Genomic DNA, 18,401 nt, shown 5'->3' with positions numbered 1-18,401 from the left:
GTACAGGATGGGGGTACTTTTATTACTAGGGCAATACCGTGCACACCTACACTTTATTTTTATTGACCTCTTACTTTTCTTTGCTCTATTTTCAATACAGTTATACAAATATATGATGTTTCTTTCTGCTTTTTCATTAGGTCACTTATCTCCATTTTTCAATATATTTGTACAAGCATACATGATGTTTCTTCTTCATTTCTTTGTAATGATTCGGATTTTTTTTATTTTTTATTTGAGATCTAATTTTGTATTTTTATTTTTTTTTTACTTCGATAAAAGCTTTGTTAACTAAATAAATTGTAATGTTTGCTTTTATTTGTTAATATATATATATATATATATATATATATTATATGGGATTTTCTAGTTTAAAAGTAGACAATTTTGATACTTTATTTAAAAGGCCACAATTGGGCATGTCTATTGACTAATATCTTTATTATATATATATATATTTGTAATTTTGGATATTTAGTTGCAGATCCTCTCTATTAATTTATTTTCTCTCTCTAACATTTTTGTGAAGGTTGATGATCTTTAATTAAATAATATTGTCTCATTAAAAAAAAAAAATCAATACAAATTTACAATAACATTTATTTTCATGGAGTCCATTGAATAATTAGAGATCTTTAATTAAATTATATTGTCTCATTAAAAAAAAATTAATACAAATTTACAATAACATTTAGTATCATGGAGTCCATTGAATAATTAGAGATGAGATGACATTTATTTTAGAACGAGTCCATCGAATTATGAGAGATAGACATTTCATAAAACAAAAAGTTGATGTGTAGGGATCTGGGTCGACCCGGAGCCCATTAACAATGGATCCCATCACCTCCACGACACTCAATCCAGATACCGAAAATAATGACGCATAAGGGTTCATAGAGTTTCTTCTTTTCCTTATTCCTACGCTGTGTTCGAACTTCAGAATCCGAAGAAACAGAGCTCATATTATGTAATTAGGGTTCAATACATACGTATATACATATATATCTTATCATCACACTCGCTCACACTCCAAAACCCTTGGAAAGTTCTACAAATTCTGGGGTTTTTCATCAGATTCGAGAAATTTCTTCTCTTCAAACCTCCACAACTCTATTTTCGATTTGGTAAGCCAAACGCGACTTCACACTCACGCATATAAGTTTGTGTACTGCTTTATGAGTTTCGGTGTAAGTTTCGGTTGCTTGTGATTTGATATTTAATGATTTTCTTCTTTGTTTCAACATAAAATTTTACCCGGGTGAGTTTTATTCTCTTTATATGGAGTTCTATTGAAGTGTAAAAAAAATGTTGTGCTATTTTTTTTACTAATCGAGACAAGTGGAATTCTATGTAATAGGAAAAAATTGAATTGGAATGGGAGGAGGTTATTTGATTTGTTGTACTGCTTTTTTATTTTCCCCCTGGTAATGCTATTTGCTATTAGAATTTTATTTTTAATTGCTTTGTGATTGAGGGATGAATTTGATTTTGAATTGCCTTTTGTTTTGATGATGATTTTACAATTAGTTTTTGTTAGTTTGTGTTTAGGCTATAGTAGGGACAGATACTTGAAAGTTTAGAATTTTGGCTTGGTTTGGGTCAGCAGAGGATTGCTGGTTTTAGTGTTAGATTTCAGAATTGCCTATCATCCTAGTGAGTTCACATTAGTGAAATGCAAAGTTCATTCATTACATGTGTTCTTGCTGCCCATGGCAAGTATTTGGAACCCTAGTCTCTGTTCTGTTTAGTTTCAGCATGACATTTGTTGTTGATTGTATTCCAATATTTACTAGATGTGTTTTGAGTTATTATCTCTTATACCCCTTCCATCCTTCTCTCTCCATTTATGCATACATGTATGTTTATATTCTTAAGATTAAAGCTGATGAGTTTTATTCATGTTTCAGATGGCCTCTTCTGAGGCTTAGTTGATGAATGTGCTTTGTGCAAACAAGGTTCTGTATGCAAAACTCTACCATTGGATTTTATTGATTTGCTAGTTTGAGTCTGGCCACTTGAGATGTATGGTCAGGGTAATTATGCACCTCCGTTTGGGCAGGGCCCCCATGCACCCACGCCTTCCTTCCAACAGCGACCTCTGGCTCCTCCACCTCCTCCCTTCCAGCAAGGCCCTCCAGCTCCCCAACCTTCTACAATTCAACAAGGTCCTCCATCTATTCCACCTAATGTAGGTCAGCTTGCCCCACCTGCATATCAGAATGCCCCACCTGCCCCACTTCAGCAAGGCCCTTCTGCTCAAGGTCTGCCAAGTGCAATGTTGAACGCAGGTCAATCTTACTTACCTCCGCCCCCACCTCTGCCCTCACACATCCATGGAAGCACCTCAATGGCACATTCTTACCCAGCTTCTCATCAGAACACCCCATGGACCCACAATGTACATCATATGCCGCCGGTCGCTCCTCTTGGTCGGCCTCCAGGGGGCCCAAGTCACCCAGAAATGTTCCAACCCCCACCCCCTCCTAGAGTATTACCTCCTTTTCTTTCACAAGGACACACAATGTATAGAGGTCAAGTTCCCCCACCACAACCTGGTGGTGTGCAGGCCACTCAACATATCCCACCACCTCCTCTGCCTCCGACTTCTAGTTTCTTCACTCCAGCTTCATTTGAAACCTTTGTACATTCAGCACATCAAGATTCTTATATGCCAGCCTCTGGTCCCCCTCCACCACCGCCTCCTCCACCCTCTTCTCCTCCACCTCCTCCACCTTCTCCACCACCGCCTTCCTCTCCCCGTCCTTGTTCTGGGACTTTGTCTTCTACACCTTCCCTTATTGCTTTTGACTTGCCCTATCATTCCGAGTATCGTCCAAGTTCCAGTGAACATTCTGGCTTTGAAGTGAAGGCTTCAAATTCTTTTGATAAACTCTTAGACTCCCATCAGACCAGGGGTTCACCTACATGTGATGGCAATAGGGATCCTGAAGGTCGGAGTAGCTCTGAAGTGAGTTTGCTTGTGGATGATGGCTTATCATCAGTTGTAAGTGCTAAATGGGATCTTCCTCCACCCCCATCCAAGCCGGCAGAGGAAAAAATTGTTCAAAGAATTGAAGATCTATGTCAGTCTATTGCAAAGAATGGTCCTGGTTTTGAAGATATGGTTCGTCAAAAGGAGGTTGGCAACCCGGAGTTTGAATTTTTGTATGGTGGTGAGCCAGGCAGTAGAGCAGCAGTTGCATATGAATACTTTGTATGGATGAAAAGGGGATCTAGTTTGGCATGTAAATCACTTGAAGAGCATGATAAAAGTGATTCAGCACTGAGGCTTTCAGAAATTGGTACTTCAATGCAACCTGATAGTTTGATGGATGCAGGTCTATCTCAGTCACCTTCCTTTTCTGACATGGATGTCGAAGGTTAGTGCAATTGATGGTGGTGGATTTCATGAACATTTCATTCTTCTTCTTGTTTTAAATTCTATTGGTACCTGCTAACAAGTTCACATTTCTATATTTCTGTTTTGTTTGTGTATTTATTTAATTTGTGACAGTCCTTATGTTTGTGCATTCCTCATTCGTAAATAACATTTAGAGCTTGGAAACTCCAATACTCGGCTTAGCCCTTCTCATTTGCAGCTCTATATTTAATCTATGCATTGGTAAACCACAGAATGAAGGAACTGAGAAAATGTTGCAAGTTGTGAAAAAAAAAGGTTTTGTTCCGACTCATGTAAATGATATCTTCATTAGCTTGTTCTTGTTTAGCCTATTATCTCCGGTGGGTTTATGAGAAAGCATGGTTGTTATGTGCAGTAAGAAAGTTGACATAAGCACATTGTGTTATTTCTAACTAGGGAAGTAGATGTCTAACTGCCGTAGAAGTACATTAGTTGACAGCTCAAGAGATAAAAGTATAATGGTAAGATAAGATTTTCGCCAACATTATTTTTTGTTCTTTGTTTACTAATTTTCTATTCATTAATATACCCATCTTTTTGTGATCCTAGTAGGAGTTTTCATGAGACTCTCAGTGCTGTAATATTGGGTTTTAGCATCTAAGAAAGAGTGAAAGACGCCATACCATGTAAAAATGGACACTGGTTGTCACTTCTAGAGTTCGATATGTAACATTTATTCATCAAAGTATCAGGTTCTTCTTCTGCAACCTGTTGATTTTTATACTCTGATTGGGTTGGACATGTTATCAATTAGCTTCTTAATGTACAAAGAAGCAAAGAATGAGTGCACCCAACACTACATGTACTGTATGTCGGTAACAAATTGTAGAAGAGAATCTAAAATCTTAAAAGGAATACTGTAATTGAGATCCAAGAAAAGAAGCAATGGTAGAGATAGTGTGGTTCTCTAAAAGCCCAGAAGAAAATTCATGCAGTTTATTTTGGATGAATTGGTCATTAATGAATGTAGCAACTTTTTGTGTGCTCTATAATTTGGTTCACTTAGCAGTAAGAAATTCCACCAAAGATGGCAGTGTATTTCAATTTTTGTTTATACACAGACCTGCTAACAAAGTTTGTTTTAGCAACAAGAAATCAGGCAATAGATCATCTTGTGGATGCTAATTATGTTGTTTGGTGATAGAACCTACTCTAAAAGGCTAATGGAAGATTGAAGTTTTTTCTTTTTTGTCTTACTGTTTCAAACTGAATGTTGTGATGTTTGACCTAATTTTTTAAAGCACATTTCGTGTTTCACTTTTGAAAGATTATGTTTTATTTTTATTTGAAGTTTTTCAGTTGCTACATGACAAACTAGTTTCTGGGTTTCAAGTCCCTAGCACAACTCTTTGCTTTTGGAATAGTTGTGCTGCTGTTGACGACTTTCTTTTCTTTTCTTTTGGTGGAAAGTTCTAGTAGGGGAGAAGCAGAAGAAACTGCAAGCTGTTTAGACCTGTTAACTTGTATTGTATTTCCAATATATTTACTCTGATTAATTGGCTATGAGTAGTTTTTGTGCTGTTGGAATGCTAAGCTCGCTCTTATCTTTATTTTTCTGTGAATGTCCGTATAGATGATATCACCCAGCTTGATGAAGAACGGCAGGGTTATAACTCAGTTAAAGGTGTGAACTTGAATAGTGATTCGATACCTACTGAGCTTGATATGAAAGTGCAGTTATATGCTGTACCAGCAGCAAATAATGCTTCAGAACATATTCCATCCAAGGATGCGATAGATGACAATTTTCCTTGTGGATCCCCAAGAATATCAGAAGGTATCAAGTTAACTCTTGAGCTTTAGCTTTGAGATCAAGTTAAGGATTTTTTTCGTTCCTCCATTACCTTCCCTCTTAATTTTTAATGTCACCTAGTTGTTAATTTTTTTGGATCATTACATCATTTGTGGATTTTGAAGTGTTGTTTTTATATATACATATATAAATTGTTTGCTGTGTGATTTTCCACCTTATATGCTGACAGTTAATATCCCAGGGAGACAGGGACACTGAAATTATTTAATTTTATTTATTATTGCCCTTTGAGTCTTTAGATTGTATTTAATGGTCAACAAGCATTTGTGGTCTGCTTGAATATTACCCGTGTTTGCTCACTTTTCTCCTTTAAGCCCGGTGGGAGGAAATACATGTAGTGAGTGCTGCCTATGGATTAATTTTTCCTGATTTGATTTAAATAAATTGATTTGCCTCTCTCTCTCTCTCTCCCCCTCCCTCTCTCTTGTTTTCTGTTTTCTGTTTTCTGTTTATGCATTCTAGGAGCTGGGGTGGCCTTGTCAGTGTTTACTCAGATTTTAGTACTTGTGACTCAATATTGTGGTGGAAGTTACCTTTTTTATGTTGGTATATTATAAATTTTTGAAGGGTGTTTTGGACGGTGATATGGCTTTGAAGTTTAATCATTTTGTACTGGAAAAAAAGTGGTGAATTTGCCAATGCTATGTATCAATTTATAGATTATTTTATGGAGTTGGATATATGCTTGAACAAGTGAATAAGTGATCACTGCAACACAAGGAGTTGATCAAATATGACAACAGATGAGGTTGTAGAAGAACACATGGAATCCTAGGGTTTGACCAAACTATGGCTTAAATTGAATGGAATGGTGAAACATGAATCATTTGCTTACCAAAAAAATTAGGGCAGGGTTTTGCTTCTAGTTTTCAATTTTGCCTACTGGACCAGCTGATTTATAGTCTGATGTATTATACTCATTGTTCCTAATTAGTTTTGCTCAATTATTTATTTATTTGTTAATTAATTAGGAGGAGGAAATGCACATAATTGTAGCGCAAGTCACTTTAAGCAGCATTAGTGGGTATTTTTTACTGAATTTATCTTGACTCTAGTTATGCTGCTGTAAGCAGTAGAATTCACTGGATGAGAATATATATATATATTTTTTTATATTGGATTTTTTATCAAGATTTGTGTTCTTCAATGGGCAAAATGGTTTATTTATAATGTATTTCCCTAAAAAAAATTCTGATGTTTTGCTGTTGAGATTTTAATAATGAGGGCTGACAGTCTGCTGTGGGATTGAGTCTCTTCTTTTAAACTCTAAAGTCTTTATTCTTTTTGTCTTTAATAGTGCTTCGTGGAGCCTTACTATTTTCTTTTTTGTCCTCCTAACTTCAGGCTCTCAACAAGTATTTACTTTTTCTTTCGTAAGCACCTGCAGCTGCTACATCAAATTCTCATGCATCTTCTTCTTACAGCACTAAGTTCACTTCTATGCATGCATTTATTATATTAATATTGGACACCCTAAACATTATTTTTTTTTTATGGAATCCTTACATAAAAGAGTTTGACTAAGTTAATACAATCATAGATGCAGACTTAAGGTTCACTACTAGACTAAAATTAACCACCATTTAGCAATTCTGGTTAGATCAATATATATAATTGTTTTGGTCCATAGGTTAATGCATTGGTGCATTGAATTTATAAAATTCCAATGCCTTCAGAAACATGTCCTTCCGTCATATCATTATTGCCTCAAACACTTGAAGTTCTCAACCTTGATGACCTTTGCAAGACCCAGCTTCTCCTAGTGGTTAGTGCCTTCAGAAGCATGCGTACAGTCTGTAAAAGAGAAACACTCTCGACCAGCTGCATGTGTGTGTGTGTGTACCATGCATCTATGGTTGGAGTAGGGCATCTCCAGGAAATCCTAGCTCCAATGCTTTTCCATGAATTGGGCATGGCAAGGGGCTTTCTTCTTTTTCCTTCTTCCTGCTAGGCTGGCAAGGGACTAGTTCCGGCATAGTAGATGCTCCAAAGCCTTGAGATAAAGCATTAACCTTGGTTGAACATGGTGGGGCATGAGCTTGTATTGCAGCATTCACATGGGCATGTTCTGTGGTTGTTGCCATGAAAACCAACATGGTCTGTCAACTTTGATGGCTCAGACACAGTGCTGGCTGGATAGTTGTATCGATAGACATGGCATGAGGCTTGGCTCCATTGGCCAAGGCAATGTTGGCATAGTTCTCTCCCTCCATGGCACACACTCAAGTCAAGTGGCTTGATGGCTTGAGTATTATTATTTTTATGTGTGATTAGCACTCCCTGGTTTGTTGGGTCCTGCTATAATCATTTATTTCCGGTTTGTACCACTTTGTATAGAATAAACTTTGATGTGATTTAATAATTCAATGGAAGTTTTGATCTTATTGTGCTTGTTTATATAACATTGCTCCAGGTCTTTCCATAAATCCTCTGCCTTTATGGAGTATTATGTTTTAGTTGTCCAGCTTTTTTAATTCTCTACTTTTCATTAGCACTTTCTCTGAGATCCTATTCCAGAATGTCCTAATTGTGCAAATTTCATTTGCCATATTCATTAGTTTGGAAGACATGTAAATCAGTTGCATGTTAATATACTTTTTACAACTATTTTATTTTTTTCCTTTTATCTACAGGATATATACCGTTTCCCAATCATGATCACTCTTCCTCTGCGCGTTTTCTTAGCAAAGCTGATACAACAGTCAAAAATTTATCTGGAGCTGTTGAGTGCAACTTGAACAACAATGTAGACAACTCTTCTATTACCTCCCAACCAGATTTGGGCCAATCCAATGCCTCAGCATCTGCTGCTGACATACGTTCTGATAAGTTTCCTGGTGAACTAATTGAAGGCACTAGCCCTTTCAGACTTCTACAGGACTATGCTTCTGATGAAAGTGCAGAAAACAATGATGAGCCTCGTCTTCAAGATGTTAGCCCTGTAACAGCCTCACCATCAACTACAGATGTAGGTACAAGTTTGGATGGAGATATGGTTTCTAATTTCCAGACTGATATAGGATCAAAGAATCTGTCAACTTCTGAAGTTGGGTTTGGAACATTCTCCGAATCTGTTGTTGCATGTTCTCTAAGTATGCCTTCTAAAGCTCTGGAATTTTCCTTGGAATCACGAAGGACTTCCAAGGAAAGTGATATAACATCTATTGCAATTGGAAGAACTGAGGGACATGACAACTACAGAAATCAGGAATCTGTTCACAATGCTGCTTCTCAAGAGGCTTTTCAAGGAAAAGATGCATTGGGATGTGTTGATGCTGCAGCTAAAAGTGGCAAGTATCGGAAGGAAGATGTGAAGCATACGCCTACTCCATTAAAAGTTGATGAGTTTGGGAGATTGGTTCGAGAAGGTGTTAGCGACAGTGATTCTGATGATTCACACTATAAAGGAAGGCGTGTTAAGAGAGGCAAAAGTAGGAGCCGAAGCCGATCTCCTCATGATGCTAGGAGGAGGAGGAGTTCATGGAGAAGGAAGGAGAAGCGAAGCCAATCTCGCAGGTTTGCATTTTATTTGAGTTATGTTTTGGACTATGTATCTGAATTCTTTGTGTGATTCATAATAGCTTGCCACCAAAGTGGTTTAAGGTATTTCAGATTTGCTATCTGTTAATTTTCTTCTATAGTAATTTCCTGGATTGTGTCTTTATCAAAATCGCAAATGTTTCGCTGGTTCTGTTTCAGTTGGTCTCCGAAGAAACGAAGAAGCAGGAGCAGATCTCCCACTTTAAGGCGTGGTGTTGACTTTGGTGGTGACAGAATGAGACGGGACAACAAGGGCCAGATTCCAGCTTGCTTTGACTTTCTTCGGGGCAGATGCTACCGTGGAGCATCATGTAGGTATCTGCACAGTTATTCTGACAAGAGTGATGGATCAAGGAACTATAGGAGCAAACATCAGCATGTGGATGTTCCACCTAGTTCTAGGAGTTTGGATTTGCATGAAGAGATTGAGAATATCCCTTTCAAAAAATCAGTTCATGAGCAGGATGCAATCAAGAGCCAAGAAACACAACCCTTTCAGGACATACCTGAAGACATTTTTGGTGCTTTAAAGGAGGGGGGCAGTGATGGGAAAGAAGATACAATATCTGTAAGGAATGCTGTGCAGCCTGTAATTACTGACAGAGAGAGTATATCATTGGTTACTGATGTGGCTGAATCTGAGAGATCTACAACTCAAGTGCAGGAAACTCAAGGCATTAAAGAAGAGCTCGTGGAACCTACAATTAACCTTCCTGACAGTGTTGCGGGTCCAAAAGGAGTGGAAGTGTTACAGCCGATTGATAGAATTCCCGATTGTTCAGTAGCTGAAGTCAATGCCCCAAAGTCTCCTGGTGATACTTCTCATGGAATACCTTCCACTGACAGTTTGTCGGTTCCAAAATCACAAGCTAATCTGTCTACTCAGGTGCTTCAAAATGTTGACCACCAACCTCAGCAGAGTTCTTCTGCCTCTGATTTGTCACCCATTCAGACATCAACATCCTTCCTGAATCAGCTACCCAGCAGTGGACCTCTTACAGATAAAATCTCTTCAATTCAGTCATTCCCCGGTACGGGTTCTACAAACCAGCCATATTCCTCTGAAGGTTTTTCATCTCAATCTTTGCCTCCGAAGGAGATAACCTCACCCATTTTTCCTACTGCGGGTTTTCCACATTATTATTCACAGTTACCACCTCCCCTTCCTTCACTTTCACAAGGCACAAATATGCCACCAGCGCCACAGCTGTCAGGAGATTACAACTTAATGCCATTAGCTGCAAAATTTCCACCTCATTCTGCTTCTGTGGAAAAATTTTCTCCCTATCAAGGTCCAATGTCCAACCAACATTCTCACTTCTCTGTAGCACCAAATGCCTCTTGGACCTCCCTGCCGCCCCCGCCACCACGACCTCCATACATTAATGAATCAACTCTAAATGCAACAACTGGCATGACTAATGTTACTTCATTAAATTTCCAACCTAATCAGCTACCTCCAAGAAATGATTTCTCTTTGCAGACAGTTATGAGGCCCTACCCAACTGAAGTGCCTGCATATTCTCAAGTTGTTGACTATCCACATCGAATCCACTCTCCAAGGCAGGAGCCTAATCGTCCCCCTTTCCACATGGAAAATATTAGACCGACAACTCTCCCTGCGGGCAACCCAATGAGTCAACCATTTGGGGGACCCAATCATGTTGGGGAAGATCGCTTCACAAGGCTTCCGGTACAGGGGTTAGTCTCTTCAAATCCATCGACTCAGGGTAACATGGCCACTCAACATGTGCCTTTTTTCAGGGAACCAGCAGGAAGGCGAATGCAATCTTTCCCTGGTGACAATTTGCGCCCTGGTGAGCTTTTTATGTCGCCTTCTGACAATCCTTACCTACAGCAGCAACAGCCGTTGTACAGTCTTCAATGTCCTGCAGCTGATAGTGTTTCTGGACACCCGGACGAGCCTGGGAAGAGTGATTCTACCATGTCAAGGCACACATCAGATATTCTGGACAGGAATCATCCGTCCCACCTGTCCAACTTTGGAGGATCAAGAATTTCAAACTACTACAATCCTTATGCATCTACTTTTGACCAGCCACTAAGTTCTAAATTCAGCTCAAATATTTTCAAGCACGAAAAAGACATACCACACAGTTTTAAACATGATACTTCTTTCAGTTTGAGCCATGATCCTGTTGATGGGCAAGGTATTGGAAGTCTTAGCTCTAGGCATACGACATCCTCTCCAAATCCTGCCCGGGCTGTGGAGCATGTTTTGCCTAGATTAGGTGGTGAGCAGTATGATCCCCTATTTGACAGCATTGAGCCATCTTCAAACTCATTCAGGAAATTTGATCATGGTAAAAAGCGTGAACCCACCAATGACTCTGATGTCATGTTAAGGCTGAGCGGCACATATAAGCCATTGGATGTGGAAGAAAACAACAAGCAGAAAGACGTTGTTGCTGTAACTACATCTCTGGAAAATGATAATGATGAATTTGGTGAAACAGCAGATGCAGAAGTGGGTGCTGTGGAGAATGGAAGCCCAAGCACTCCTCTTGATGTAATGAATACAGCTGCAGGAGAGATTGAGATTGATCAGATTAAGACGCCAGGGAAGAGCAGGAAGGGCAAGGATTCCAGATCAATGAAACTTTTCAAAGGTGCCCTTGCAGATTTTGTGAAGGAGGTGTTAAAGCCATCTTGGCGACAGGGTAATATGAGTAAGGAGGCTTTTAAGACCATTGTCAAGAAGACTGTTGATAAGGTGGCTGGAGCTATGAAGAGCCACCAAATACCCAAGTCTCAGGCAAAGATAAATCATTACATTGATTCATCGCAGCGTAAACTGACTAAACTTGTGATGGTAAATCTTCTTTTCAGTTGTCGTTATGCTTTCTGATGGCAATCTGCACCTGAACCAGCATGACTTAAATCATGATGCACATAGCACACCCCACATTCATATTGTTTGTATTCTTGTTCTCCATATAAAGAAACACTATGAAAAGTAACAGGGGATGTTTCTGACTTAATTAGTGTGTTTTTAAGTACCATTAGGCTTTTAGACAATTCAATTCAACATTTAACTGAGCAAGTTAAGTGATTTTGCAATAAGTGTGTTTCATAACGCGTTTGAGTGTCTTTAAAATAAAATAAAATTAGTTCTAGTTAAAGGAGTGCATCTATCCCTTACCACTGGATTTGCTTAGCTAGAATCTGCTGAGAATTTATTTAAACTTTTTATTTAACTGAACAAATTTATCCTTAACAAAAATCAGATTTACAAATTATGCACTTGAAACTTTAGCACTTAATGTTTTTTTGGTCTCTTTGAAAGTGTAATGGCTGTTTTGGCCTGTTTTTGTTCCCTTGAGATGCGCTCCCCTTTTGAGCGCTTTTTATAAAATTCTTACTTGTCAAAAAAAAAAAAAAAAAAAAAAAAATCAATTTTCAGCTCTTATTTTTTAGTTTTTTTATGGAACAGCATCTAACACAGTAGGAGGAACAACTGGGTGTTGGTCCTATCTTGAGTTTCAGGTGTTGAGAAATTGAGTTTAATATCCAGGACCATATTTTCATATTTTGTGTTTTAGCATGTGTTATATTAAAAGAAGATGTTGAAGTATCTAAATCAAGATGTTTATGGGGCTCTAAATCTCACATAAATATTTTATTAATGAAAAAAAAAATTCTTATATGAACAGCTATATCTTGGCATGTTTAATAGTGGATTTGAGTTTGAATCTAGTATGTAACATATGAAGTTATGCTGCTTTTCTTACTTTCAATTATTTTTTATGAAAATGTTGTTTCTGTTAGTTTTTTGAAACTAGCTTGAACAATTATGAAGGTTTTACACTGAATAAGATATTCTGAGATAAATTTCTTGTTATTATAATTGGACATGCTGCTAGAATAAAATTAGTTATTTTCTTTTTAACAACATTGTTGCCACAAAATATTTTGCAGGGCTATGTTGATAAATATGTCAAAGTATAAAAGTTGGCATTCACTGTGTTTCCAGCAGGTAGCAAATTTGGTTAGACCCGTAAGTCCTTTATTTACTCTTGTGTGTGTGTGTTTGTGTAATGTACACCCTTATGTCAATTTATGTACTAACTTCTGTATTAATGACTAATCAATTGCAGCTGAAAAACTAGTATGCTTCCACTTTTAGAAACTTAAGCTATGAGGAGGGGAACTTGCAGCTCTTGTTGGGAAAAAAAAGAGAGTGCATGCTGCTGTTTGTAATGTTAGTACCTGTTAGAATGCTAGTACACCCATGAGCGATGGCGTTAGGGCCCATAAGAAGATGAACTTATTGATAGAAGATAATATAAATTCCAGCCTCAGCAAAGTTCTGAGGAAGCTCCAAAACTTGTATGTAATGAATTTCTTTAAATTCATCAGCATTTTTTTTTTCTTTAATTAATATTTCTGTGCCTATAGTCTATTTTTTTTTTTTATTTTATACCCAATGTTTATAATTTTTACAGCTAGATAACATATATATGAATGTTCTAAAATTTCAACATTGCCATTAGTTGGTAAGCTTGACTGCAAAGTGGTCAGATTATTGAAAATTTAGATTGCAATAAAGAAAATAATAATTTGAAAGCTATCTAATACATGTTACTTGTAAAAATAATAATAATAATAAATAAAGAAAAAAATTATTTCACTGAAAATAATTTCTCATGTCTTATTTTTCCCCGTGTTCCAACACTTGTCATTTTTACTCATTTTTTGGTGCATTCTAAAAAATATTGCACCCTTCTTTTTTGATAATTAGACAAACCCCTCTCAAGAATAATGGTGTGAAGTTGAATTTTTTAAATTCAACATGCTGAAAAGAGTACAAGTTCAATTTATTGAAGATGCAATCTATGACTTTCCCAAAAAAAAAAAAAAAGAAGGGAAAAGAAAATGCAGTCTATAAACACACCATGATTGTGAAAGTAGCTTTAACTGCCAGAATTTTTTGTCTTATGTCAGCTGAACTTGGCCCTAGTGACATTTAGAAAAGGCAACCAAAGGATGAATGTTGTCCTTCCAATTTCTGTGAGTCTTGCATGAGCCTCACTTAGAAAATATGTTTCCCACATGCACATATATTGACTATCATTATTCCCTAATGTTGTTATGTAATATAGTTTTTTTACATACATTACCATCGTGAATAAATTTGAGCTTGTGGATACCCTTTGCCCTTTTCAATCTAACCAAAAAATTTTGTTTATTGTTTTAGATTGATTGGTAAGAAAGAAAAAAATCTTATATATTTGAACTTGACCTGCTGGTAATTTTTCTCATTTCTTCTATTTCAGTATTTCCTGAATCTTTACAAAATAAAATTGCAAAATATTTTAGATAGTTTGCAATTCAATAATTAGGTGGGATTTATTCAAATTTGTTATTTAGTTTTTTTTTTTTTTTTTTCTTTTGCTTATTTCATCTTCCTCGGTGACCAAGAAAACGATAATCTCTGTTTGGCATATATGACTTTTTCCCAGCCTATGATAGTTTCTCGTTTATATATATTGTTGGAAAATAATATTATAGAAACCTTTAATTTCCTCCTTGACATAATATTGCTTTGGAATATCATAGGAGTGATTTTAGCCTATGATAGAATATGGGATTGATTGGAGTAATATATGGGATTGATTGTAAGAATCCTCCATCGATTTATTTTCCATATTTACCACTTATATCCTTTCACCTATAAATAAAGGTGATCATTGTATACAAAGATCAAAAGAGAATATAATAAAAGTGATCATTGTATGCCCCGTTCCTCTCGAGGGTTGATTTAGGTTTGGAGAGGTGTCTCGGTTGGGGCTCTTATTCAGGATGCAGGGAGGGCTACGCCTCTTTGTATTTGGTGGTGCATTTGGATCGAGAGGAATCGGCAATATTTCGATGGAAAGGAGAAGCCTATTTTTGTACTTAAGTTCTCCATTATTTCCACTCTCTTTTGTTGGGTTTCAGGGAGAGATTATCGTTCTGTAGAGAAGATTGTTTTTTTTTTTTTTGGCCTCTTTGAAGTTTTTTGTGGCCTTTTGTTTCTTTGGGATTCGCTCCCCTTTTGAGCGCTTTTTATAAAATCTTACTTATCAAAAATAATAATAATAAAAGTGATGTAGCCCTTTGGGCTTTGTTTTTCTATCGTTGTGTTCTCCATGTGTATTTTCTCTCTTCAATTTTTATGTCTTTCAATATGGTATCAGAGTAGATGTATCATACCCTACTCTATACTCTACTCATCGAGGATCTTCGGATCAACTCGTCTCGGCTCAGATCTTCAGATCAACTTGTCTTGGATCTCCGGATCAACTCATCTTAGATCTACTCGTCTCAAACTCTCGACACCTTCATATTTAGTTTCAAGTTGGACACTTGAGTTTAAATCTCCGTGTACCAACGTGAGGGGGGCTGTTGGAGAATAATATTATAGAAACCCTTAATTTTCTCCTTGACAGAATATTGCTTTGGAATATCATAAGAGTGATTTTAGCCTATGATAGAATATGGGATTGATTGGAGTAATATATGGGATTGATTGTAAGAATCCTCCATCAATGTATTTTCAATATTTATCACTTATATCCTTTCACCTATAAATAGAGGTGACCACTGTATACAAAGATCAAGAGAGAATATAATGTGATGTAGCCCTTTGGGCTTTGTTTTTCTATCCTTGTGTTCTCCATGTTTATTTTCTCTCTTCAATTTTTATGTTATATTCATTCGTATTATGACATCCTTAGAGAAATGGCAGCTCAAGGAAAGGTAAAGTCTTATATATTAGTATTATAACTAAAAATTTATATATTACTTATTATGTGAAAGACAAGATATGAAATTTATACTCTTACCAAAGGGATTACATCTTCAACAAGAAGTTATACTTTTTGGGAACACACCGGGCCGCTATATGTTCTTGAGTTGGAATGGCCATTTGAGTTGTTGGTATTTTCCCTTTGTAAGGTAAACTAGGTAATAATTGTTACTGTAGTCTGAAAAGGATTTTTAACTTGAGAAATCCAATATTTCTTCTTCTCTGTCTTCTGGTTACAACTTCTAACTTTCATGGATCAGTTAGATCTCCACTGCATTAGTTCAAATACAGGGCTACTTTTGTATTATTAGGAAGACAAGGGCTTCTCAAATTTTGGGGTCTGGGGGAATGAGGTGGTCCTTATTTTCTCTGATAATGGTGGTTGCAGACCCCTTTTTGTGATGCTGTGGAGGATTCATATTGGTTGACAAATGGAGAGAGTAGTTGGCCTCAAAATCCCGATTGAGGTTTATTTACTGATGGAGCTTCCATATTTTCTCCATCTTCCTGCTGGTGAATACATATTCAAATTCCCAGTGCACTAGTTTCCTAAGGATGCAGATTTTTTCGTGATACGGGCTTATATGGCTTTCCTTTTGGAGGGATGTGGATGTGATCAACATCTTTTGCTTCTGTAGTTGAGAATCACAGAGTATATAGTCCACGGAGTTATTACTGAATAAGTTCCAAACTTGCAGATTCCTATGACTCAAGCTGCCTAATGATCTTTTTCTTTTTAAAATAATAATATCAGTCATTCTAAGAATCACCCTTCATCGTCACAACAAGGGGTTGTAGCATTTCCAAGCTTGGTTCATTATGAATTGTGGTTGGACTAAGAAGTTGGGCACTGGCAACCACAAATCTCGCCTCTCCTGGGGCTGCACTAAGCTTAATGCAATTAGAGTCCCTTTATAAAGCTTTTTTGGTCTTTAATAACACTTCACCATTTCTAAAGGCATAGACTACAGCTTTTAAAATGGAACTCAACTCAAGTAGTATCTCCTTCTAGGGCTTGTTGAAAGAGTAAATTCTCCAACTTTAGGCTATTAGAGTATCATTCAATTTATTTGCAGATATGCAGCCAACAAAAGCATCTGGTTTGTGCTGCAGATGGGAGTTTATTGATTTAAGATAGAAATTATGGTTGTCATTAGTTATTCTCGCTCTCTATATGCGTGTGTACACGCGCGCGCGCGTCTATCCATCTATTTATCTATAAGCTATCTATCTCAATGTTGTAAGTTGGAGTGGGATAGCCAATTGGAAATGTAAAGCTTGCCATGGATTAAACTGAATGAGCAATAGAGGATATGACTTGAATGGATCCACCACATGTTGAGAATTTTACTTTTTCAATGTAATCCTGGAAGAAGACAGACATTGATATTTATAACCTTCTGTAGCTGTTTGACATCCTGAAATTTCTAGAGATTGTTTTCCTACATCTTAATCACTCTTTCTTGAAGTAGACGTGGGTTTCTTTGAAATCAATATGCTTACCTTAAAATGTCCATATGACAGGCAACGAGATGTTGAAGTCCTTTGGATTAAGTGGTCTCGGATTCAGCAGGAAGTTTTCAGTTGTCAATGAGTGAGTCATGGTAAATTTGAACTATCTTTTTCCATATTTTGGCACTTTGCATTACTAAGTGATTCAGGTAAGATCTTGTGATTGATGGAAGGTGAGAATTTTCTCCTCATTTTAAGATTTAAGACAGCAGACTTCATACTGTCCCCCCACCCAACCCCAACATTTTCTCCTTTTATATATTCGTAAATGTTAGTACATCTGGGAGAAAGAGATAGGGGGTATCTAACACTCCCTTCGGTTGGAACAAAGCTTTAGGTAGCGAAGTTGTTCGCAATCAAGATCAGAGGATGAGGGACAAAATGTTTACCTCGTGTAGTGCTGAAGCTTGTGGTCTTCAGGATATTTTATATTTTTTGTTCTGGAAAGTTAAATGACTGATCTATCTTATCAGGTCTTGTGTGGCTTTGTATAATTGGTATTGTTATGCTCAAGATTCAGCAAGTGTTCCAGTAATTTGACTTGGATTTTTCAAAATTTTGGGCATTATTTCTTCAGTAATTAAGAAAATGTGCGTGGTCCCTTTGTGTTTGTGTGCGAACTTATACTGATGTCTTGGTGTACTATTAACGAATATAATAGATTTGATACTAGAGATGTAGTTGCATATCCATTACATCCTATTAAGCATGTATACTTTTGAAAGGGAGTCATATTAATGTCTTATATGTCTCGTACGCGGATGCTCCTGGGTAGGCTTATTTGTGTTCAATACTTCTTAAAGAAATCCATTACTTGAAATAAACGTTTTAATTTCACCCCACATACCGATTACTTCTCGGATACTCTTGGACATGTGTACAACATATATTCAACATTTGAAACCAGCATTTTTGTAGTATAATATCATGATATAATTGTTAGGAAAATAAAACAACTGGAACAGATCCATTGGAGATGGTTGGGCCTGTACTTAAGACGATTATAACAGGTGGCTGCCTACCATGGTGTTGGGGGTCCAAATCCCTCCTCGCCAACAACCGGACCAAAAGGGAAGGACCTTTCCCTCTGAGGGTAGGGAAATCATGATGATAGCGGACCAAAAGCTATGGAACTTCAAACAACTGATTATTTCTTAGAATGGAAGGTTGATATTATACTAAGGAAAATCATGATGAATTTGGTTTACTTGACCATGTTGATGCAACATAACCATTTTTTTCTCTTATGAATTGTAATATTATTAGTTAGAAGTATATAATAATTTGATTGTTTAACAAAA

General features: G+C 36.9%; 1 protein-coding gene across 3 annotated transcripts; it reads left to right on the top strand.

Moving 5' to 3' along the window:
* Positions 1 to 833: 833 nt before the first annotated feature.
* LOC132284211 (uncharacterized) lies at positions 834 to 17,724 on the top strand. Of its 3 annotated transcripts, none has more exons than XR_009472219.1 (8): positions 834 to 1,127; positions 1,911 to 3,383; positions 4,998 to 5,201; positions 7,871 to 8,753; positions 8,937 to 11,610; positions 12,717 to 12,774; positions 12,896 to 13,127; positions 17,113 to 17,724. XR_009472219.1 is itself a non-coding variant. In XM_059786295.1 (7 exons), exons 2-6 carry the CDS (start codon positions 2,024 to 2,026, stop codon positions 12,744 to 12,746), a joined length of 5,151 nt encoding a protein of 1,716 aa, XP_059642278.1. In that variant the 5' UTR covers positions 835 to 1,127; positions 1,911 to 2,023; the 3' UTR covers positions 12,747 to 12,795; positions 12,896 to 13,662. The 3 variants fall into 3 exon arrangements, 1 of the variants encoding a protein (XP_059642278.1); XR_009472218.1 differs by having other exon boundaries at positions 835 to 1,127; positions 12,717 to 12,795; XM_059786295.1 differs by lacking the exon at positions 17,113 to 17,724 and having other exon boundaries at positions 835 to 1,127; positions 12,717 to 12,795; positions 12,896 to 13,662.
* The last annotated feature ends 677 nt before the right edge of the window (positions 17,725 to 18,401 follow it).

The sequence above is a fragment of the Cornus florida genome, unplaced genomic scaffold (genome assembly GCF_030987335.1).
Source record: "Cornus florida cultivar Cherokee Brave unplaced genomic scaffold, ASM3098733v1 CherokeeBrave_3.0.0_Hap2_Chr11, whole genome shotgun sequence".
Classification (NCBI taxonomy): domain Eukaryota; kingdom Viridiplantae; phylum Streptophyta; class Magnoliopsida; order Cornales; family Cornaceae; genus Cornus; species Cornus florida.
The sequence above is the reverse complement of the archived record's forward strand: the minus strand, read 5'-3'. Positions and strand labels throughout refer to the sequence as shown.

What these genes read in the sequence shown, in the direction of transcription:
- LOC132284211 (XM_059786295.1), top strand. Translation starts at nt 2,024, where the DNA reads ATGTATGGTCAGGGTAATTATGCACCTCCGTTTGGGCAGGGCCCCCAT. An exon ending in ATCCCCAAGAATATCAGAAG is followed by an intron (nt 5,202 to 7,870) that starts GTATCAAGTTAA and finishes TTTTATCTACAG; the next exon opens with GATATATACCGTTTCCCAAT. An exon ending in AACTGACTAAACTTGTGATG is followed by an intron (nt 11,611 to 12,716) that starts GTAAATCTTCTT and finishes AATATTTTGCAG; the next exon opens with GGCTATGTTGATAAATATGT.